Source organism: Chaetodon auriga, chromosome 22 (genome assembly GCF_051107435.1).
Source record: "Chaetodon auriga isolate fChaAug3 chromosome 22, fChaAug3.hap1, whole genome shotgun sequence".
Classification (NCBI taxonomy): Eukaryota; Metazoa; Chordata; class Actinopteri; order Chaetodontiformes; family Chaetodontidae; genus Chaetodon; species Chaetodon auriga.
In genome coordinates, this window is record NC_135095.1 from 11,378,629 (window position 1) to 11,402,889 (window position 24,261).

The 24,261-nt window shown below is 46.0% G+C and overlaps 1 protein-coding gene across 11 annotated transcripts in view; it reads left to right on the forward strand.

The window, feature by feature from the left end:
- Positions 1-24,261, forward strand: part of wnk1b (WNK lysine deficient protein kinase 1b) — an 85,681-nt gene that overhangs the window by 45,267 nt on the left and 16,153 nt on the right. For 5 of the 11 annotated variants that reach the window (XR_013075856.1, XM_076722245.1, XM_076722247.1 and 2 more), the window contains exons 4-22: positions 965-1,185; positions 2,039-2,196; positions 6,365-6,453; positions 7,296-7,435; positions 7,914-7,993; positions 8,191-8,484; positions 8,609-8,678; positions 9,098-9,306; positions 13,036-14,478; positions 17,611-17,700; positions 18,401-18,475; positions 20,339-20,599; positions 21,523-21,593; positions 21,716-21,875; positions 22,071-22,187; positions 22,292-22,402; positions 22,583-22,634; positions 22,889-23,029; positions 23,274-24,207. Coding sequence is in view for 10 of the 11 variants with exons in the window: in XM_076722245.1 (XP_076578360.1) it covers positions 965-1,185; positions 2,039-2,196; positions 6,365-6,453; positions 7,296-7,435; positions 7,914-7,993; positions 8,191-8,484; positions 8,609-8,678; positions 9,098-9,306; positions 13,036-14,478; positions 17,611-17,700; positions 18,401-18,475; positions 20,339-20,599; positions 21,523-21,593; positions 21,716-21,875; positions 22,071-22,187; positions 22,292-22,402; positions 22,583-22,634; positions 22,889-23,029; positions 23,274-24,207 (4,716 nt within the window). In the remaining variant the exon portion in view is untranslated. The remainder of the gene's footprint in view (positions 1-964; positions 1,186-2,038; positions 2,197-6,364; positions 6,454-7,295; positions 7,436-7,913; positions 7,994-8,190; positions 8,485-8,608; positions 8,679-9,097; positions 9,307-13,035; positions 14,479-17,610; positions 17,701-18,400; positions 18,476-20,338; positions 20,600-21,522; positions 21,594-21,715; positions 21,876-22,070; positions 22,188-22,291; positions 22,403-22,582; positions 22,635-22,888; positions 23,030-23,273; positions 24,208-24,261) is intronic. The other 6 variants (XM_076722244.1, XM_076722243.1, XM_076722248.1 and 3 more) reach the window with 6 other exon arrangements.

Consider the following 24,261-nt stretch of genomic DNA (forward strand, 5'->3'; position numbering starts at 1 on the left):
TGAAAATAACAGCGACTGCGTGTTTAAGTTATTCGACTAAAATCTGCTAATCAGTGTGGAAACACTGTAGTGGACCTTCTTGGAGTAAAACTGAAAGTCCTTTCCCGGTCTGCCTCAAATCCTGTGGGGTTTCCTCCACTTTCCTCCCACATTCCAGAGACATACAAACCAGGTGGACTTGCGGCTCCAGATCACCTACAGGTGTGGATCTGTGTTCGCTCTGTGATGGCCTGGAGACATGTCAATGGATTCCACCCAGTGCATGCTGGGATGGGTTCCAGAGTCGTATAACTCAAAGGCAATGAACAACTCCCACTTAGAAGCCTCACTAACAGCATGGCTGCTGCTGTTTCAAAATGCTGAAGATGACAAATTTCCACGAAAAGGTCAAATAAATTCAATATAATATCACTCTGCAACAACTCCTGAACAAAGACAGAGCTCAGGAGTACTGGCTGTTCATTGACTTTGCAACTGTCATTCACCAGATTCTCTGTCAGCGTGTGTTTTAGTGCGCGCTCTCATGTTTGCGTGAGTATTTATGATGCGTGTCTTTGAGCTGGAATTGTCTGACGGTAATCCACTTTGGTTGGTAAGCTTTCATCTTTAATTGAAGCATTATCCATGTTTCCGTCGCTCTTATCCAGCTATTCGCCCGCCTCTTCGTGCCTGCTTTGGAACAATTAATTCCCCCGTGGATGGTTTCCTACAATAACATTAATGTGGAATACATTCAAAACAGTTCAAAGAGTCACCTGAGTACGCCTCAACCTCGCTAAATTGGTGCTACGTGTGATAAGATATGAGATGCATACGAGGGCGGCTTTGTTCTTGCGTGTCTGAGCCAGTTAGCAGTCATTGCCACTTGAAGGAGATACATGCTGTTGAAAAGCTGCTGCGTGGTCGAACCATCGTGCTGTGTCGAATGACGCGCTCTCCTGTGTGTGATCTTTCCATCCTGCAGCTACCTGAAGCGCTTCAAGGTGATGAAAATCAAGGTTCTGCGTTCGTGGTGCAGACAGATCCTGAAAGGCCTCCACTTCCTGCACACCAGAGCCCCTCCCATCATTCACAGGGACCTGAAATGCGACAACATCTTCATCACGGGGCCCACGGGCTCGGTGAAGATAGGGGACCTGGGTTTAGCCACGCTGAAGAGGGCCTCCTTCGCCAAGAGTGTCATAGGTAGGAAAATTCATGTCCACAGATACGCAAATCCCCTATCTCTGGCATGCACACATACTTGACATAAAGTTATGCATTTGTTGTGCCCTTTACACACACACACACGCTATCTCGTGTAAGATATGAACGCACACACTTTCTGCACCACTACACACGCCTACTGTAGATTCATTTTACTGCTTCGAAAATGGTTGTAAAAGCAAACCGCAGGCATTTGAAAAGTGAAATGCAGTCCGCTAGTAAGCTAGGATTAAGCTGTCTGGAGATGTGCTGGCTGCACACACACACACACACACACACACACACACACACACACACACACCAAACACACCAAACACACACTCTGCATATAATACCCACTTAACACACACACACATTCAAGTGGAGCAAAGAGTGTCTTCTGCGCTCCATATAATAACTTGGCAGTAGTCTAGTTGTGCAGTTAACCACAAGTTTTCTGGTATTCACACATTTTCTGCCACACACGTACGTACACGAACGCTCATATTCCCATGCACTTGAGGCGAGAGTGTTTTGGAAATCTCACAGCTGCTTTGTAGCAATTAGGTAGACCAAGTATTTGGACACTTGCAGAAATCCGCAACTTTGCACGAATATGCATGCAAACACACAATAAGGCTAGTATGTGTTACCCGTAAGTGTCAGTTATGGCTTATGAGAAATGCACAAATACCATTCACACACGCAGAAAAAATACTCAAAGCAGTTATTATGTCGGCTGCTTCTGGGGCAGCGATGACACGCAGTATTACACTACAGTACTACAGCTGAGTTTGATATGATGTTAAATTCCCAGCACAGCGTACGAGCTCAGCTTTTTGTTTTTCCTCAGGAACCCCAGAGTTCATGGCTCCAGAGATGTACGAGGAGAAGTACGATGAATCTGTCGACGTGTACGCCTTCGGGATGTGCATGCTGGAGATGGCTACCTCAGAGTACCCCTACTCCGAATGTCAAAACGCCGCCCAGATCTACAGGCGGGTTACCAGTGTAAGTCTGCGTCTCCTGCTCGGTGTGTCCGCGGCAGAAAGAGCGAAACTATTTCTTTTGAATGCCTCAGCTGTGAGTGATTTGAGACTCTGGGCTGACATTTGTGTGTTGTATCTAACAGTCTCTAATCTCCATCCTCCTCCCTGCGGCGCCCTCTGCCACTACCCCATACTTGTTTACTGACTGTATTAATAAGTTTGGCATGAGCTGCAGCAGATCCAGTCATATGACTGTGTTTTTGCACTCATTAGTCTCTCTCGCTGATTCGCCCTCCCTCCTCACCTCTCTCTCCTGCTCTGTCTTGCAAAAGTTAAAAAAAAACAAAAAACGGTTACCACCGCTAGAGAGCAACACTAGTCATATCAGGTGAAAAAGTGTTACCTCAAAGAAGGTTGTTCTTGTTCTTCTTCCTTGAGTATGGGACTTTAAAGGAAGTAAAAGCAGAGAAATAAGAGATGTGTATGAGGAAAACGTCTTGAATAAAATGAAACAAGCGCAAATGTGCAATAGCTGCAACCACGTAGGAGCATGCATGCATCCCCGCATTCACACACCCCAAATGCCGAATGTCAGCCTCCCATTGTGGAAACTGTGGCCGCCAACGGGTGTGGACTGACTGACCAACTGAGCCACAGAGCTACAGCTGGTCGCCGCTAAAGATGAAATCAAGTTTCTTACATGGCTTGAAATGAGGAAAATAAAAATGCATCAGATTGAGAAGCCTCCTCTTCCCTTTTAGTTTTTGTCGCATGTCCAAAATTTGCTGAAATTGAGATGACAGTTGGCTGGAAAACACAAAACGAGACCAAAACACAGACGGAGGAGAGGACAACAGATGCAATCAGAGGCTGTTTTAAGTTGAGTGCCTCTGAGGTCATCACCCCAGCACACACACACACACACACACACACACACACACACACACACGCACACACACACACACACAGGCAGATGAGATCTGTCTCCCTGCTCTCCTCACGGGACTGAGTTCAGCTTTGTGCAGGCTGACAGTGATGGTTAATGGACCAGAGGAATTTACTAGAAATCTCTCTCTCTCTCTCCCCCTCTCTCCCTCCCTCCCTCCCTCCCTCCCTCCTCTCGACCCTCCATTATCGCTGTTGTCTCTGCATCTTTTATTTCAATTCACTTTAAATCTTCATGTCGCTGAAGCACCAGCGCAAACAACGTGGGCACGTTTTTACTTCGTTCAATACAATTTCTTGCAAGAACATTTATTTCAAACTAAAGGAGGCTTACCACCATTATCCTTAAATATCTGGCTGGTATTAGTACAGAAATGCTGTTTATAGCTTATGGAAGCACGCAGCATCTCCCTCAGTGCTGCTGTTACCTCTGCTGAAGCCTAACGTTAAAATTTGATGGTAACTTTAGACACACTCTGGCAGCAGTGAGAGGATTTTTCTAATATGTAAACTGCAAATGAAGACTGGTGTGCTCCATTTTCTGTTTTAGATAATTGTAGTCACAAGGACAGGATTTGTTCCTATATATTTACATCTTAAATGCCTTCATGTATATTCGGTTTGTTCAGATTTTCAGCTCATTAATGGAATCGATAAAATGTTTTCAGTGGCCATCGGCAGGCAAATTCAAATGGAAGGGATTAGGATTAAGATTGGCTCCCTCCCTCAAACCATCGCTGTTAGAGCAAAGAATTGTCCTCTGTCTGTCTGCCTGTCTGTCTATCTTTCTCTCAGTTCAATTCAGATCGTATATTTCAATCCATATGTCCATCTGTCTCTTTCTCTAGTCTCTCCTCTCGCTCACACGAAGCTGAAATCACACCCTCAGTTTGATGGAGCCGTATTGATGACCGTCCTGACCTCAGCCTTCGCCGCTCTTGCTCGTGTGCATGTGCTTCGGTTAATCTCACACGCTGACAGCGAGAGGGCATTATGCCTCTCAGCTCGTTCTATGCACTCAGCAAATCATGTAGTCAAACAACCAACTTCACTTGTCTGTATTTGTTATTGTCACGCGCAGCACACACACGCACACACACGCACACACGGCCTTGTGACAACCCCAGGGTGCCCGAGTCACCTGCTTCCTTTCATTTCGCTGCCTAATCCGTCCTTACAGCTTTCCACCCTCTGTTTCTCCCTTTGTCAGTCCTGGAGAAGTTAGAAACACCAGTTAAACCCTCATATGTTCAAACTGCAGCTTCAGAAACAGAAAATGTGACTTTAACTGGAGCATGCTTACAGATGTCCATGCTTACAGCCTCTTTTCTGCAGCAGGTCATTGAAGATGAGTTATTAAGCTTATTAGGACACGAACAGGTCACTGGTTCTCAGGAGCTTCTTTTGTCCATTGTGCCATTTCTGGACATTTAATTATTAATTAATTCTTCTCATCTTTTCTTCTTGTTAATCATTGGATAGCTTCAACTCTTCAGGCCTCTAAATGTGCTTAAAAATGGGTATGAAACCACTGACATTGGTCAAAACATGGTTTTGAGGCTCTTTGTATTATTTTGTATCACTGTAAGGCAGCAGGAGGATGCACTTTATGGCTCATCTTGTATATCTGGACACACAAATGTTGTTGATGTACCTTGTGGAACATTCCTGACCTCCAATCAGCCTTGTTGAATTGAAACTGTGCTTTCTCTCTCTCCCTCTCTCCTCCTTCATCCTCCCTTTCTCTGTCAGACTTAATACCATTACCTCCTCCATCAGTCCGGAGTCTGTCTGGCCCTGGACTCTCAAAACGTCTCAGTGTGTGTGTGTGTGTGTGTGTGTGTGAGAGAGTGAGGGAGAGATTGGGGAGGTTGTTATGTAATAGTGGACTTGGGGGGGTTGAAGGAAAGAAACAGACCAAGAGAGTGAAGAAAGAAAGAAAGGAGGAAGGGAAGAGGGCAGAAGGAGGTGGTTGTTAGCTGGCACAAAACAAGTTGAGATCAACAGTCAGATAGACAAAACTAGTCCCAAGACGTCAGTCAGTCCGTCAGTCAGTCAGTCAGTCAGTCAGTCAGTCAGTCAGTCTCTAGTCTGCTGGTCTCAGTGGTTTCCAGGTAAGTGACTTCATCAGTCGAGTATTCAGCCTGTTCCTCCTGCCTTTTTAAACCTATTGCTTCCATTCTGTGCTCATCTTTGTGAGTTTATTTGTGCATTTGTACAGGATACACAGTATTATGTGCGATACGAGGAAACATCTGTCAGCAGCTGCATTTTAGGTCGAGTCTACTGGGCGAGGAGGCTTTACACTGAACAAGCAGCTGGTTGATTATTGCCCATAAAGTTTATTGAGGTATCACACAGTAGCGTGCTCCATCGTCACTTGGAGAGGATGCAGTGTTTTCATGTCTCTTTTGCCACCTTTTTTTCTCTTCAGGATTTAGCTTCAGCCTCTTTCGTGCTTGTCATTGCTTCGGTCTCTGTTGTGCTCCTCCATTGACAGCGTTCATGGGCTGGTCATTAAGATGCCGTCTGGCGAGCTGTGTGGCTCAACTTCTGTTCAGCGCTGAATGGTGGACCTAAAATGTGATGGGCCTTTAGAGGGTCTTTGTTCTTAGTTACTTGTACGTGCCAAAACTGGAGAACCCTACATTTTGTGCATCATATGTCGTCTTTTAACTGTTTTCTTTTTTCCGCATCTGCAAACAATGTTGGCTTTTCCAGATATTAGGCCTCTGAGGTGCCTTTGCGTCGTGCCAGACTTTAGAATGGGTCCCTCCTGAGGCCTTTTATTAGTGTTATCCATCAAAATGGACTCTAGTTGTCTGCATTGGCTCTGAGCAGCTGTCGTTCATTATTTACTCCTGAGAGGATATCCGCGTTCATGTGGGAATAAACCCTGGACGGTCTCTGTTGCTGTGGGACCTCTGTCTGTCAAATGTCGAACATCCTATTTGCATGGCTCATAAATTTGAATTGCTGAACGGGTATTTCACAGACGTAATTCAGTTTAATTTAATTAGCGTCAGTTAATCCTGCAGTGTATAATGGGGATTTGACAGTTAAGTCTTAGCAATTTGTTGCATATTCAATGTTTTTTTCTTATTTTATTTGTCCTGTTTTTCTTATTTTCCTCTTCTGAAGAATGATTAGTTGTGTGTGTGTGTGTGTGTGTGTGTGTGTGTGTGTGTGTTTGTGTGTGGGTCTGTGGAGTTCCTCGTCCTAACTGCTCTTCTTTCTGTGTGCAGGGAGTGAAGCCTGGCAGTTTTGACAAGGTAGCCATTCCTGAGGTGAAGGAAATTATAGAGGGCTGCATCAGAACCAACAAGGATGAGAGGTGAGACACACACACACACACACACACACACACACACACACACACACACACACACACACACACACACACACACACACACACACACACACACACTCTCTTGCACACACACACACACACCCACTCGCGCACACACAAACTATCAAAGTTAAACCCAGGATTGTTGATATTTTGTTCCATCTTTGGATTTTTCGTTGCCCTCTGGACTCTCTCATAACTCTGTGAGATTCATAGACAACATTTTGATTCAGTCTCTTTCTTTTTGTATTAATTAATCACAGTCTCACCATTGCACCCTCTGATGTGTGATGGCAAACATTGCTGGGCGTAGTGGAGAATCTGTGTGACTTCACTTAATCCTGTTCTGATTCACAGCTCCTCGGTCAGAAATAAGAAGAGCCCTGTTCTCTCTCTCTCGGCCCGTGCTGTGGCTCTGCCAAATCATTTGTTACCCTCTGGCTTTCAGCTTTAAAACTTACCCAAACCTGAACCTTCTCCCTCTCTTGCACTTTCCTTGTTTGTCTTCTCGTCCTCCCTCGCCTTATTCCTCTGTCTCTCTGTGAAGAACAGTCATCTGGTTGTTTTTTTCCTTTTCTAAGAACCAACAGAAGGTCCCAGCTCACAAACTGAATGGCACAATGTGAAATATACGTGGAACGCTGTCCCAGGGCTAAATGCCAACATGTGATTCCCAGCAGATAAATGAAGTACCATGTCTGTCCTGTTAGCCTATCAGCTGGACACCAGCTCACAAGGCTTCACTGGGCTTGAACAAAAATATTAAATTAGTATCAAGATGTGCATCCTCTGTTTCATATCCATGTCTTTGTCTCTTGTTCTTCTAGGTATGCTATAAAGATCCTGTTGAACCACGCGTTCTTCCAGGAGGACACAGGGGTCAGGGTTGAACTGGCCGAGGAGGATGATGGGGAAATGATCGCCATCAAACTCTGGCTCAGGATAGAAGACGTCAAGAAGCTCAAAGGTAAAAAAATATTTTTGTCAATTAGGGATGTAACGATATCACAACCTGGAAATACTTCGATATTAAGGCCACGATATGATTGCGATATTTAAAAACAAAGAAAGAAAAATGCCTGTCCTTTATTAATAAATTCGTGTATACGTCATTTTTTTACTTAATGTGCTTCTGCTTTTCTTCTTTCATAAAATAAAATAAAAGCAGCCGATCATGTCTTTGGCAATGAATGATTGAATCATGTGTAACAGTGCAGCAGTCAGTAGCAGCCCTTTTATAATCTAATAAATAAGTAATCGTCAGAACAGCGTGACTGTAGTCTAGCTCTGAGTAGCTGCTGAAGTCCACCCATCTGTGGTTATTGAGATGCTCTCTGCTTCTTTGAGGCTCTGTGTCACTTTAGCTTTTGTCTCTTTGTACAGAGCGAGCTGCTATCACTGTGCGACTAAAGTTGCCTGACCATCCATTTGTAACTTGTTTGCAGGCAAATACAAAGATAACGAAGCCATCGAGTTCTCCTTTGACCTGAACAAGGACGTCCCTGAAGATGTGGCCCAGGAAATGGTATGTACAGTAATGGCAGATGGAGGTATGAATGGTGGGAGGAAGTGATGGATTTAGGCAGGAGAGAAAAGCTAAGAGGAAGGATATCGGATAGAAATGAATATTTGGTAAGAAGACATGCAAAGAGACAAATCAAGTTGAGTTTCTACGCCTGTTTGCTAAGAAAAGCATCCATGTGGCTCCACTGAACTCCACAGGTCGAGTCTGGCTACGTCGCTGAGGGTGACCATAAGACCATGGCCAAGGCTATCAAGGACCGCGTGTCTCTGATCCGGAGAAAGAGAGAACAGAGGCAACTGGTACGAGAGGAACAGGAGAAGAGAAAACTGGAGACTGAGCAGCAGCAGCAGCAGCAGCTGCAGCAACAACAACAGCACCAACAACAACAACAACAACAACAACAACAACAACAACAACAACAACAACAACAACAACAGCAGCAGCAGCAGCAGCAGCATCAACAAGAGGCACTAAAACCTTCACACACACAGGTTTGTCAGCCAGGTAGCATGATTTAATGATGCTGGAGCAGTGGGAGCCTTGTCTCAAGAAAAATGTGAGGTTTTTCTTTTTTTTTTTTTTTTTATACTTTTCTTTCTGTTTGTTCGTCTGTAGGCGGATGCAGAGGAGACTGAGGTGGAGCAGCAACAGCTTCACTATCAGCAGACCGGCATCTCACACACATGTAAGACAAGCTTCAAACAGGAGATACAGTCGATATGCATGTACTCATATACATGTGATGCATTGCTGCATGTATAACAAAGTATTTGCTGGGGAGACACGATCTTCATCATCTCGAGCCTAGAGGGTTGTTTCAGTATCATATTGTCACCGTCTTCCTGCAAATCAGGGGCGGCCATTGTTGAGTCATCCTTCAAATGTGGTGCACGCTGGAGCTATTAATTCTTCCTTCCTGTAATTGTATGCCATTAAAATTGATGTGGCCTTTATAAACAACCTGTGCTCCACTGTGGCTGATCAAACCAGCAGCCAAACTAGCTTCTCTGTTGTAAATAATGGACTCAGTTAGACTGTAGTAGATGCAGGAGATGAGGAGAGACAGGATGATGGTTGACCCTCCTCTTTCTGTCTGTCTCTCAGCTGAAGGAGGTTTGGACAGCGGCCAGGGCTCCTCAGTTTTCTCCTCAGACTCCCCCCACCTGGGTCAGCTGACCATGTCGTACAGCTGCCCCCACTCCACCCAGCCCCCTTCCCAGCCCCAATCCCCCTACCCCTCCGCCCCCTCTGCTACCACGCAGCAGCAGCAGCAGCAGCAGCACCCGGGCTACGCCCAGCCGCCGCAGCCAATGGTGAGTGCTGTTGTCATCCAGTTTATGCATGCGTAGCAGCGCCGCTCACAGGTGTGCTGAAAATGTCTGGAGTGAGCACCGCGTTGTGTTTTGGGAGTGAGTTGGAGTGAAGTTTGCAGTGTTTGCGAGTCGGCTGGGAATCGTGGGTTTTTGTTGAGCGGCGGGTTGTTTTACGTGGAGATGACCCGAAGACGATGAGAACTAGAGCTCGACTTAGACAATCAGTCAGTTAGTGTCTGATATCTGTTCTCAGCCCTTTATTTTCTGTTGTTTCATCTCAGAGTCGCTCTCTCTCTCCAGCTGTCCCTCACTCCTGTCATTTTATCCCTCAGTTCCTTCTTTCTTTCTCCTCCTCTGTGTGCTGAAAACCATGTTGTTCTATACACTCTCTCATCTAGTCGATGCATCTGTTGTTTATTCAGTCACTATTCTTTTTGTTGCAGTCATTATGCTCTAGATCTCTTTTGTTTTCATGTTTTGAACTTGTTTTCTACATTGGAAATGCATGAACACCCCCCCCCCACCCCCCCCCAAACAAACAAAAAAAAAAAAGCTTTTTATTTTGTTCATGCAGAAGCAAATATTAGAGATAAGTTTGAAGATGAAACTCCACATGTTCCTGTTTATTCACATTATTTTGCATTTGTCACAGGAGAGACTTAGAGTGAGACTTAGAGCATTTGAAGAGCTGGAGTGCATTTCAGCCAGAAAACAGAAAACTACTACTACTACAGTACAATTACTCGTACAAGTAGAAGAAAGCAGCTTTTACTCCGTTTCCTCTTATTGACTCCTGATGTGTCGTATATCTTCACAGCGATGCCTGAGCACGGTTTCTTACTTCTCTCCTGTGGCTCATGATTTTTATTGAGCTTCCTTCCTTCGCTCACTCAGGGAATGTTTGCTGAGCATACTTGCTGTTTTACCCATAATCCTCAATTGTTGACCTTTGAGCAGCCTTACGGCACCAGATGAGTCGCATTCCAAACCGAAGGCCACCTTATAAGTACCTACTAATGGAGCGCGAGCAGTTCTTGTTTAATTTCCCACCGTAGACTTTTCCATCTGGTGACCTTTTGGCTGTAAATGTTGTCTGACTTCCAGTTTAGCAGCAGCCGCGCTGACTGATCTGCTGTCCAGCTGGACGATCGTTCAGTTTGTAGGCTGATTGATTGAATAATTTAATGGTGGTTTTGGTTTATTTTTAGTATTGTAGCGTTTCTCAGTAGGCTCATGTCCTCATCAGAGGTCACGTCCTCTGTGCAGACAAACATTTTATCTTATTAATTAACTACTTTGTTAAATATGAATCATTCTTTTGTTTCAGGTTGAGTTAATTTCTTTTTTTGCTTTGTTTTGAATTTACTGTACTGTTTCCATTTCTTTTGCCATTGTTCTGTCTTTCATTTGTTCTTACTGCATTTGTTCACAAGTTCTTGTGTATTTCTTTGTGTTATTTTGCTGTTTGTGCTGTTGTTGGAGCATCACTGGTGTAATGATCTTCCCTTTCCAGATTGAGTTTTCCTCTAAATCCTGTTAACTTAGATGCTATAATCTTGTTCTGGTTATGAAAATATGTTTTTCTTTAATGTAAAACTGACAATCACTTTTAATTTTGTAAGATTTTCACCATATAATTGATTTTTTTTGTCTTCTTCTCTTAGTTTTCATACGTGTGCCCTTTTGTTGTTTCACTGCTGTTTTATATGTTTTGTGTTTTTAATTTCTTGTGTTTGTTTTTCATGTCGGTCCCACCCTCCTCCATCACCCCTCCCTGGCCTGCAGCCTGCGTCGCGCCGTCGTCGAAGTCGTAGCATGTCTGTTTGCGTCCCCCCGTCCTCCTACTCGTTTTCCCATGCTCCTCCGCCCCCGGCTGTTCCTCCAAAGCAGCCCTCCACCCCTCCTCCAGACTTGTCCTCCTCATCCTCCTACACCACCACCTCCCCCTGCATGCCTCTCGCAGCCGAGAGGGACACATTCGCTGGGCGCCTCTCCAAAGCCCTGGAGACAGTCCTACCGCTTCACTCTGCCCCCTCTCTGCCCAGGGCCAGGCAGCGGAGGGCCAGCCTACCTGCCCTGTTCTCCACCCCTGTAGGTTCACAATCTTCAACCCAAGCTGGGGCCACAGTGGTGGTGAGAACCACAGAGGAAGGGAGAGTCAGAAAGATGAGGAATATGGGCCACACAGGTGTCTGAAAGTAGATTTCCTTTGCAATTCCAGCCTGCTGCCATTGTACATGGAAACAAGTGACAAAGTCAGTGTACTGCACCAATGCCAGTGATTTGTTCTGCTGGATGACAGTGAATGAAAGGATTGTTAATCAAACAGCTTGTATTGCTCATGCTGATGCAGCACAGTTTTTTGTCACAGCTGAAATGTGTAAACAACCACACAGAGACAGAAAATGAAATTATTTGTACAATAATTAGCGCAAAATGAGAAAAAACACCTCAGCCTTGGCCGTCCCTGCCTCCTTTACTGAATATGTAGACAGTATCTTGCCTCTTCATAGTTACCATGTTGATAAAATATTTTGTAGTAAGGGCTGAACTGACTGTACGCAGGAGGTTTAAATTGTGTGGGCTGAGCCAGTGCTGTAGATTAGCTTGAACTGTCATTGTACAATAATACGTTGTTAGAAAAATGCTGCATCTATACTCTTAATTTAAGGGATGTTAGGGTGACATGTCTCTCGTGTGGTAGATTAGTCTGACCTCAGTGTTTGCTCAAATTAGCTGGTTGCTTTCAGACCCTGCTGTGAGCCTCTCATTCGTCCCATCCATCTCTCTTGAACTCTCTTTCTCCCCCTCCTCGACCACTGTGTTCCCGTTACATACAGATTGACTGGTTTGAGCTTTAACTTTGCTCTGTCACACAAATGTGTAATATCATGTGCATCTGCCGTCAGGAAAACCGCTCACGTGACAGCCAGAAGTGGTTTTAAGGTATTTTAGGGCCTCATGAGGCAGCTGACAGCAGAGAGAAAACGAGGAGAGAGAGAGATGATGTACGACATTCAGTTAAGGTTGTGACTCACGGTCGACGCCCTAACCCCCGAGGCCTCCGGGGTGTGGTCCTTCTCAGCATTTTTACTTTACAAGTCAAGACAACATGCTAAACGCCAAGCCTGTGAAGACAGTTTAAAGAAGCATCCCATCATAAATCAGTTCTGACAACACAACCAAACTCCTCTTTAGGATTTGATTTACACTTTATCTATATGCTCGGTCGAAGTCACACATATTGTGATTAGAGGTTGCAGTTGCTTAGTTAGAAGGTCAGCATTTTGTTCCGTAATGAAAGTTTTCCTGCGTGCAGATGCCTCAGGATATTATTGAGCTTAGATCCAGTAATTGGCCTTTCTTCTCTTTGTATTTGAAGTACCACTGCGTAGCGACCTGTGAGCTCTCACCATGTCTCCCGCTTTAACTATCTTTTGGTTGTCTGCTTGTCTTTGTGCTGTCTGTCACTCGGTCCGTCCGCCTGTTTTACTGCACCTCTGCGTTATCTGTTTGCTCGTTTTTACAGCTGTTAAGTGTATTCTGTCCTGTCTTAACCACGTCATTTTGTTTCTAGTGTGGAGAGAGAATACATGTTTTCTCTTTTATGGTCTTGAAATGATGCCCTTAACACACTATTTTCTCCATTTCATGCGGGCCTTTTCTGTGGTTCTCTCTCTCTCATTCTCTTGAGTCTCATTCTTAAACCATTGTATCTCATTGTCGCAGCAGCATTCAATGCCGCACCCCTACAGTGGAGGAGCAGGAGGAGGAGCAGGAGGGAGCATCCCCCTCTCAACTCTCCCAGACCCCACTACTATTTTCTTCCCCTCCATCCCCGAGCGGCCCATTTCTTTCTCGCCTCCTCCCACGGGGCCTCCTAAGGCCTACAACACCCAGAGACGCAAGAGCACGTCCATTCTCGAGGCGCATACCCGACACTTCCAGCCTGCCTACACTCGCTATGGGAGCAGCCTGCATCCCTTTTCTGGGCTTGAGGGAGCTGAGACCCCCTCTCTCTTCATGGTTAATCCCGGTTTTGCAGCTGCAGCTCAAAGACTTGGTGTCGGGGAGCCACTGCATCTCCCGGGACAATCTGACCCAAGTATGTACGGCTATAAAGACATGCGAGCAGAGCATGAGGAAGCAGTGAGGAGATTAAGCCTAAATCAAGCTGCCTTATTGGACCATTATGAAGCAATGGCATATGGAGGATACCCAATGACTGCACACCAGCTTGGCCACTTGAGTTTCCATCAGCAGAGGCAAGCAGCAGCTGCAGCTGCTAGTTTGGGCTTTGATCCAGTTCCTCCACCTCAACCCGGGTTCTTGCACCCACACATCATGCAAAGAATGAGTGCACACAGCCCAATCCCTCCACCCTTACCGCCCATGAGTGCGTCCACCGGTGGCTCCGTTTCTTCTTCTTCATCTGATGGATGCTATCCTCCACAGCATGCTTCCCCTTCCGCTTTCCCTATTTCTGCACCTCCAGTAATAGCTGACACCCCGACGTCAGCTGGAAGCGTCTTTGAGTTTCATTTGGCCGCAGCCGCCGCCGCCGCAGCTGCAGGGGGCTTGTCAGGAGACCCAAGCCTCCTTGCATCCAGACTTTTCCGGGCCCGAAGGAGCTCCATGGACCTCCCTCTGGAGGACAACACTGGGACTGGATCAGGTGGTTCAGGCACGTACAGCCGTCTGCAGCCGGTGACAGAAGAGCTGTACACGTATGTCAGTCCCGAGCTCCCCTTACCTCCAGGAAGTCTTCTTCTTCACCACACAGGTTTAACCACAAAAGACAGAAGCCCAGAACCTTCTAGTGACTCTTTGGCCTCCTCTGACGCCGGGGAGTTCCAGTCGCCCCCTCCCCCACCTCTCCTCCCTTCATTCGACTCCTCAGCCGCTCAGTCCATCCCTCACTCATCCTCCGCTGCGCTCTACGATTCATCCGGTGGAGTGTTTCCCATAGACCCCCAGGGACATCCACCCTCCATGCAGAGCTTTCTCCCTCCCACCCCATCCTCTGAGCTCCCACTAGGGGGAGCATCATCATCCCAGCTGGAGTCTCTGATCCAGAGTGCCTGGGCCCGGCATGGCGGGGTGGTACCAGCCCAACCCGATATGACATACCATGAGTCATTGCTGGCCATGCAGGCTGCTAACCCCACTCTGGTACTGAGTTTAGACCTTTAAAACACCCTGAAACCTCTGGGTCAGTTACTGGTTAAAATGACACAAGTTGCTTTTTTAGCAAAGATCCACAACCAGCAAATTGTCAACATGTCATAGATTGAGAATTTCACATATATTGCCATAGACCTGTAACACCGGGAAGGCAATTAGTGCATTCATTTTGCACAACCTTGTAAAACAAATGCATTGTTCAGCTGAGATAAGAACAAAATGGTGTAATCCATCAAGTAGAGTGGATCCTTCTATGAAAAGCAGCTGAATTAACCTCTCGTTGTAATTTGACCCAGAGGCCGGAATACCGGTCCCTGTTTTTGTTTTCACCCCACCAACCCAGGAGCCCCAGCCGTTTCTCATCATGTAGTCTTCAGTTGTGATTTTAATCCCATCCAGTCACATCAGCACCACAGAGTGAGTCTCATGGCCCGCCTTCAAAATGTCTCACATCATTCATTTGCTTCCAGAAAAAATTGTTAGTCAGCAGTTCATTATTTATAGATGAGGGCACAACCCACATAACGTCCGGGTGCAACCAAAACCAGAAACACTGCAGCGTAAGAGTCAGTTTTGTGAGTCAAGTCATAAATATTTTAAAGGCAACATTCAGAAGGGGGTCTTTGAGACAAACTCTGGTGTTCAAGCTATAAGCAAGCAGTCTAAGCCCCCTTCCTTTCTGTGTTTATGTTGTGTATTTGATTTATTTATCCATGTCAGTAAGTAGTATTTTGTCTGTATGTTCATATATGAGTGTATATGAGAAATGTGTGTTTGTGAGAGTATACTGTGTGTGTGGTATACTTCAGTACTGCTCGTACAAATCCAAAGTCCACCCCATGCCAAAACAACATCACCTCGAGCGGTGAGCGGTGTTTATGTAAAAACACACGCACATTGAACAGTGTGTTATGAATCTAAGAGCGCGAAGTACGATAGAGCTGCGAGACTTTGACGATTTGTACGGACAAACACGCAGAAACATACAACAAAACCAAAGGGGGCTTCGACAAACCGAGCAATGTAACATGCAGAGAGACATTTTATTTGTATGTTTTAGATTCTTTCTGTTCTTTTGTGTTGTAACTGCTAAAGATCTTGACTTTTAATCCAGGTCTTTGTTATAGTACACTGTGTTTTCATTTCCTGCCCGGACTGCAAATCAACTTCCTACACAGGGTTCAAAGGTCACAGTTCAGATTCATTAAACCCTTAGAATGCTGCTGTTATCAGTGCCACCTTTACTTTCTCCGTCTTTCGTTTGAACCACTTGTGATCACCGGTCTTTGTTATCCGTCATTTCCTCTCTGTTCTTATTTCATGTCATTTATCTTGAGTTCTCGGTCTTTCTTTGTGAATCTATTGATTAGATATCTGTGCTGTGAAGTTCTTTATTGTGTTTACGTGACTGCCTGTGATGTTAGACGAAGGTAGGTAGCCGTGTGTGTGGTGCAACATGCTTGTGTAAGCTCCCGCCACGCTTCGTGAGGGTGGGCTTCATGACAAGTAGAGAGTTGCAAACAGCCTTCTAAGGGTTCAGGCAGCAGAACGGCCGTGATTGTCTGTACGCTGCTGTCCTGCTGTGGATCGTTCAGAGATGCAGCCCTGTTTGTCCTGATGCTCCCGAGAGCTGAACCAAGGTCGAAAATCAAATATGCAAGTAATGCTGCAGTCAGTTGGCAAACTCATTTTGGTGGACGAGAGCAGGACGATAACATTAGGCAGGATGACAATAGATGGCATCGCCGCCCAAAGTTCAAATATTCAAAGTTTTTACCATCATCCGTGGCTGAATTTACAACCAGATGTTACATAATATAATAGGAGAAAACAGGTGATCTGGACAAGAAGAAGCTAATAATGAATAAGAAGTAATAATTAATCTAATAACACATCTAATAATTAATAATTCTTTGTAAACAATAGGACACGACCATAGCAACATACCCAATTTAGAGCCCAACACAGGTGGGGTTCGGGTCGGTCATACAGTGTCAGGATGAGATAAGAAAAGCCTTGAACTCACAGTATCTTTGACTTAGAACATGATCTCCATCCCCATCAGACACACACAGCTGAACATGACTCGGTTTGCAGTTTCAAGCTTTCGGTTTTGATTTAATACCATCAACAGGAACACATAGTCAGCCAACACAAGCAGTTTTACTGCACCTTGGTCCCAATGCAACAGATCAAAAGTTTTTTTTTTTTCCCCCAATAAAAAAACAGTGCCGGTTCTTTAAAATCTTTACATTTCAGTTCAGTAATTGTGTTTGGTGTCAGTGTTCCAGCTTCTACTCTGTGCTTCATTGGCTTATTATCACTACCAATCACTTAGGGTCTGACCTGCATGTTAAACCCTGTACTTACACCCAGCCTAACCCCGTACAGTACTGTGCCTGTACTGTTGTACCTGCTACACTACAAGTTGTGTATCTGTGTATATGCATACAGCAGGTGTCGGTGTGCATATATCTGTTGCTGTAATACAACCCCGATTCCAAGGAAGTTGGGTCTCTGTGAAACATAAAGAAAAACAGAATCCAATCACCATCTTTATACAGTCATGTGTTCACAAAGTGGTGAACCTCGCTCCGTCCTCGCTCCGGGAACGACTGAGCCTTTCCAGGATGACCCTTTCATACCCAATCATGATACTATCACCTGTTACCAGTCAACCTGTTTACCTGTGGAATGTTCCAAACAGGTGTTTTTGGAGCGTTCCACGACTTTCCCAGTCTTTAGCTGCTCCTGTCCCAACTTGGTTGAAACCTGTTGCTGCATCAAATTCATTGAGTACATACCTGTTTTATTCGTGCTTCACAAAGCGTCCCATCTCTGTTGGAATCGGGCTTGTAGATCAGAGTAGTCTGTGTGCATGTGTGCATACACAAGAAGAAAATGTAGCACTGACCCCTAAAGAAGAGCAGAGGTACCTTGTGTTTGCACTCATGTACAGTTTCTAGTCAAACTACAGACATGTTCTCATTCTGTCTTCTTTCTCTCTCCTTTCTGCCAATCTCTTAATTTCTCACCGCTACCCACCTCCACCCTGTCGTGTCCCACAACATCGCATCTCTTCCTCTCTGTCCGTCTTTCTCTCAATCTGTTCCTCAACAGCAGGTTCAGGCTCCCACCCCCCAGCCATCTCCTGGACCCCCTTTGGTCCCCTCCACCACCCAGCCAGCTCCTCCTGGGACCTCCCAACAGGTAAGACGAGTAGAAAAGCAGCCTGAAAACTGGGACTTTTTTACACATCCGCCCTATTTTTGCGCTCATGTCAGCTTTCTCTTTGAAGTCGTTGCCTTTGCTTCAAGGTGACCACTCCCACAGAGCTGGCACTGTGCCTGCAGTCATGTCACACACTCTTTCTTAAGCACTGTTTGCTCCCAGCACAAACTGCTGCTATGAACTAATTGCAGCCCTAAGCTGATTTGATTGAGCGTGAAATTGGATGTTAATCAGAGATCAAATGTTTCTTGTCGGAATAAGATGGAATGTATTATGTTTTATTATTTAAACCAGCAGCAATAGCAGTTCCCTCATAATTACACTGTTTTACAAAAGAGTTGCGTTCACATTTTACAACAGTGCCGTCACATGATTGCTGTCTCATTTCGGAACTTTCTGGAAGTAGTTATATTAACAACCAGCCAGGAAATTAACAATAATAAAGGGAGCGATATATGACTGAGTTTAATGAGATAAATTCCCAGCTGGTCTCCATATAATTCTGGTTTCTCATAACTGGGATTTGAGTTTATCCAGGTTATTATAAGCAGGACATGACTGGGAACTAAAAAAAGTATCAACCCTAAAAAGGATGTTGGTGTTTATGGAAATGTTTGCATTCATATATTTAGCCATTTCTTCTCTTCTTTCCTCACTCTTTCTCCCTGTCTGTGTCCAGGTTGTTTCATCCAATCAGAGCATTACATCAGTTCAGAGCCCCACACACACATCTCTACCGCAGGCGGCTGCACAGGTACGTAAAGTACTGCTGGGCCATTAATCGAAATCTACGCAGTACTTCATAAACACGTTCCTAACGCTCACAAGCTGGCACTGGTTCTTCAGACAGGTGCACACATGTCTGCATTCATCTTTACACACACACACAGTTTGTTTGTACATATGGTAACTGTGCACACTTGAATATCCAGTCTAATAAACACTGACTCATCGCAGTCTTCATGAATACACCTCAGGGTTAAGTTCTGAGTTAATGGTGTTTTTCACAGTATTTAATACTTCACTCAGATACTGTGTTAGTCATGTTAATTCAGTCCTTGCATTTTTTTATTCTGTCATTCTTGATTTACGTGTTGTTGTCGCACGTTTTCTCTCGAATTGCTTCTTTTTTCACTTTCAATTTCTTCGTCCGCTCAGTTGATTTCTTCTTTTTTCTTCCCATTCTCTGGCTCGCTCGTTGGCATGCTGCCTGTGCTCATCACTGGGTCTGTTGTCATGTGTTTTTGCACATACCTCCTTGTCTGTGTGCTTGTACGTTTGGTCACATGTTGATGTTTTTTTGCAAAAAAAAAAAAAAATGAACGGGTGTGCATTCGTGTGTTCAGTTTTGTGACCTCAGTCCGTCTCCCAGTATAGAACATCTTTACCTTCTGTACCAAGCTCTGGTTCAGGTACCAATAATATATGGCAGTGGGTGTGTTCATACTGTACGCAGGTGCCCGTGTGTGTCTGTCCTTGTGAATGAGTGTGTTTGTATGTGTGCATCATAGTGTGTAACTGTGTACGGTGTGATTTGGTGGGTGTATCTGCTTGATATCCCGCTTGTTTTTGTGCTGTTTGGACATAGTCTTTTGTTGATGCCTGTGGCCCTGTAGCCTCCTTTGTTCACACCAGATGCTCCCACTAACAATATGATTAAGAGCATGGATGCAAATACACGAGCACATTTTTAGGAAATGAAGATGGGTAATATTTCCTGGATTGGAAAGATAAACGGTGTAAGGTAACAGTGGGCATTAAAGGGTAAGGTGTTGTTGTCCTGTGCTTTTTCTGACAGTATCTGTGAAGAGCAGCTGAATTTGATTAACTGACACTGACAGATAAGAAGTGTTTAAAGATTGATGACTTCAAATAACACTAAGATAATCAGGCTGACAGGCTTGTTGGCTATTTTTACCAAATTATTTTTTTCTACGTTGCCCTTTTCGCCTCAGCATAGCTCTTTAAATTACTGGTTGAACAGCAGCAGGTAGGTTTTCCAGCCCCAGACATACAGATAAGAGTGTTACCCATCTACACCGTACAAAGGGTTTGCTTGCTCTTCCTCCACCCGTCAAGCCGTACTGTACCTTGTCTGTAGAGATCTTAGCTGTTTGTGGCTGCATGACGTAAAGTCGTGTGTGTTTCACACAGTCGTCCCGTCACAGAGTTTGTGGTTTCATTTCTGATCCGTCACTAACGGGTTTGATCCATGTTCAGTCGTGTTGCTCGGAGCGTTGCCTGTCGATGGTCTCAGAGTCAGACGTGTCAGTGATGGGTCAGTGAGCTCTGGGTGGCTCTTCCTCCTGGTGAACATGATAAAATACAGACACTGAAGCCAATGTTCTTCTTTTGATGTGAAGCCTTGATTCTATTTTAAGTGGACTGAGTTATTAAACTGAAGACCAGCTTTAGCTCACTGCTCCATTACCAGACCATTGACAGTAAATGTCATCACCCCCGATCACACGCCGGGTTTATTCCTTCCTCATCCTCCCTGTGACGTTGCTCCCTTTTCTCACGTTTTCCTCCAACCCGTCCTCGGCCTCATCTGCCTTCTTCTTTCTCCCTTCTGCCTCCTCCTCTTCCTCTCTCTGGCCCTCCCTCCTCTTCTCAGCCCAGTGTAACTCCGTCTTCCGCCTCCTTGGTGACCCCGCCCTCTCCATCACCGTCCCTCCCTGTTACCATGCCGACAGCGGCCGTGGCGTCCCCTCCCTCTCCTCTGCCAGTCCCCGTTGGGGTGGTGCCTACTATTGTTTCCCCTCCTCCTCCTCTTCCTCCCGTGCCCACACCTGTGCCTCAGCCATTGGCCACCGTGGTGCCAATCATCAGTGTAGTCACCGCCCCGCCTGATACTCCCATGGAAGCCCCTCCCCAGGTACTGGACAGCCAAACCCACCATCTGTGCATAACTCGTATGACAGGTCTGGACCACTCGTGAATTTTGTGCTCTCAAATCACTCATAGGCGTGTTCTTGCATGAGGTCCAGCATCCTTCAGGCCCTGCAGTAAGAGTCTGAACAGCTGTTGTCAGTTCATGTCTCAGATGTTGGGTGTCTTACTCTGGTTTTAAGGAGAAGTTTGATCCATATTTGCGGCCATGTGTTCAGCGGTAGTACAAATAAAGCTTGTAGTCTCATGATGGTTTACTCTTTATCTCCGCAGGAAAACCAGCTTTTCCTGTTGAAGAGCTTCTGTGGCTTTGCTTTGAGTGTAGCAACGCTGGTTTACATTAAAAAAGCAGTAATTGTTGGGAAGTTTTCTTTGGTTGTGCGTGATGTCAGCCTGCCAGTGAAAGACTTAAAACATCTGTGCAAACTGCAAGAGACAGTTTTGATTGTTCTGCAAATAAATGATGTCTGATAGGATCAGTCGATCACTGTCTGCAGATTTCTTCTTGGTCCAAGCGCAACAGTCGTCCTCAGCTGAACTTCTGAGTAATCAGCGATAGACCTTAACGATAGGACGGGGTTGCATGTGTTATTGGAGATACTTTCTGGATGCAGTCCAGTTTCTTTTCTCTTTTATGGCAGTGCTTTGCTGCCATTGTTCCATGCTTTAGTTTCAGTTCTGATGTGTTCTGACCTTAAACTCTAAAATATGATTCAATTCAAATGAGTGCTTGTGACTCTACAATCATGATCTTGCAATCCAGCTACTTTTCTCTCCTGCTTTCGCCACTCTTTCCTTGTATTTCATGCTTTCCTGCTGTATTTTCTGCCCCCCCCCCGGTGTTTGGCGGTGATCGCGATCATATTGATTGTGTATGTGCGTTTTGATTTGCCTGTGTGTGTGTTTCAGTCCGCCTCTCAGTCTTCAGAGCTGTCCCAGTCCCAGCTACAGCCACCTCAAGTCCTCTCATCTATCGAGAGGTACGAACTGCATCAGCGCACGCACACGGTTACTGAAGCGAAGCCACATTCCTCAAACAAAACCCCTTTTTCCTCTTTTGCTTTTATTAAATGTGGCCTCTGTGTCTCCTCTGCACCTCAAGCGGCCACTCTGAGACTTCAGGTCTGAGCGACGGCAACGAGGGAGGAGGAGGAGGAGCGGGTCGCCATGAAGGTCGCTCCACCAAGCGACATCAGAGGCGTTCTGTACGAAGTCGGTCACGCCACGAGAAGCTCTCCAAGGCGAAGCTCAATGTTCTCAATGTAATAGCACATCCTATAAATCCTACCAGGTCATAATTAAACAATAAATCCTCTTTTACGCTGTGCCGCTGTGGGTATTTATAGGTTGTTACAGAGTTATGAGCTGCAGTAAAAGTAATGAGGAACATCTAATCGAGGCATCATCTGCTTACGCTCAGTCTCCTTCTCTCTAACTAGCTGTGTGTTTGTATGTAGATCTCCAACCGAGGAGACCGTGTGGCGGAGTGTCAGCTGGAGACCCACAACAGGAAGATGGTGACGTTCAGGTTTGACCTGGATGGAGACAACCCAGAGGAGATCGCCCAGATCATGGTACACACTCCGTTCATTAACAGCAATGCACAGGCATGTTACACACAAACACACACATACCTCAGTCTGACTTTTTTTCCCTGTGTGTGTGTGTGTGGGTTCAGGTCCAGAGTGAGTTTATCCTGGAGAGTGAGAGGGAGTCGTTCATTGAGCAGGTCAGAGAGGTGATAGAGAACGCTGATGAGAAGGGTCTGGAGAGGGACGCAAACAGTCAGGTAAACGCAACGCTTCTCGTGTTTGTTCTTCTTCTTCGTGTGTTTTTTTTGGGGGGGATTAGAGAGTTGCCGGCGTGTAGTTTCAGTTGCTGGTGGTGTTTTTTTTATAGAAAAATGCGAAAATAGCTGCTTTTCTAAAATGAAATTTTGATTCCTTTTGTGTGTCTTGTTGATCTACAGATGGCAGGTGATAAGGAGCAGCAGATTCCTGCCATATCTGTCCCCATGCCAGGTAAAAACAACAAAATAAAAGGTGCCTGTGGGGCCACAGGGCAGCACAGACATCTGTAAGACCTGGTTTTAAGCATCTGTGTCCTTTAGCACGGCACTGAATTCCTACCAGATCTGTAGGCTGTAGAGATTTTCTATATCTTCTCTGTGAAGCTCGTCCATTTTGCAGATGAACTGTAGTAGATAAGACAAACTTTTATGCTGTTCTCTTCTAACAAATAGCAACGTTCTGCATGGGCATTCATCTTTTCCCAGACATCCCTCCCAGTGCAACAGCACAGGTCGTCCACTCAGCGGGTCGGAGGTTCATCGTCAGCCCTGTGCCTGAAGCCAGACTGAAGGAACAAATGTTTCCCCCCTCGCCGTCTCTTACCCCTGCCCCTCCTGTTGAAACAGGTCAGGACTGTCTGTGTGTCTTTTCATACTTTGTTCCCGACTTTGATGTGTAAAATCAGCAGATTTTTCCTTTAATTTCTGTGCCTACCGTGAAAGGTACATATGTGTACTTCCCATGTGGAAAATAAAACCTAATTTCAGTCTCCAAGTCAGTGAAAACAGGTCCTGCTAGGTTGAGGACTGTGTTTACGGTGAGCAGGACAAACTTAAACTGAGGATTAAAACAGCATTTCTTTTTTCCCAGTTCCTCCAGCTTCAGCTCCATCTCAGACTCCAGGCCAAGGTTTGGCCTTGTCCCAGTCTGCCGGAGCGATCAGCTTACAACAAGCCTTCTCTGAGCTCAGACAGAGTCAGAGTCAGTTTGATGCTGGGCCCAGCACCGCCCCGGCCTCCATCCACTCCACCCATCCTCCTCTGCAGCCTGCGGCGGCTTCTGTCCCCTCACAGGCTAGCACAGTCACTCCCACTGTGGACGCTACTGCTGGACTTGTCCCTTCAAATTTAAACCAGGCGCAGGAGAAGGTCTTGGAGCCCTCTCTTCCTCCCCCTTCCTCCTCCTCCACCCCTTCCCCTGTGCCCGCTGTCTGTCTCAGTCCCCCGTGTTCCTCCTCCCCTCCTTCCAGTGTGGTGAATCAGTCCATCCTTCAGTCACAGGTGCTGGGGATGCCGGCGGTGTCTCAACCCCAGGGACAGGTGCAGGTCCAGGGGCAAGCACAAATTCAGCCCCAGGCTTTCACACAGCCTCAGTCTCAAGCGGTCTCTGCTGTCATTGCTACTTCAGTACCTTCCACTTTACCCTCGGCCAGCATCCCCCCGACTATGCTCACCTCCCCTCCTCCTGCCCAGACTGCCCCCCTTGTATCCTCTCCTCCCTCCTCCACTCTGCAATCCCTTGAAGTCTCCTCCGATCGTCCGCCTGTCTCCTCCACCTCCCCCTCTACCCCTTCACTCTCCTCCTCTGTCATACCCACTACTGCCATCCCAGGCCCCCAGCTTGCTCCCTCCGCCACCCCCCACCCCACTCCACCTCCCTCTTCCTCCTCCCCCTCCTCCACTCTGGGGCTCCAGCCAGTGACCACCAATGTTCCTTCAGTCCAGCCAACCTTGGTCCACTCCCAGCCGCAGACAGCAGCCCTGCCCGGGCAGACGCACACACACTGTGGGGAATGCGATCCAAGGTGAGAGGTGGTACATGTGTCTTTATTCAGTCTCTTTACTTTATTAATTGTTGG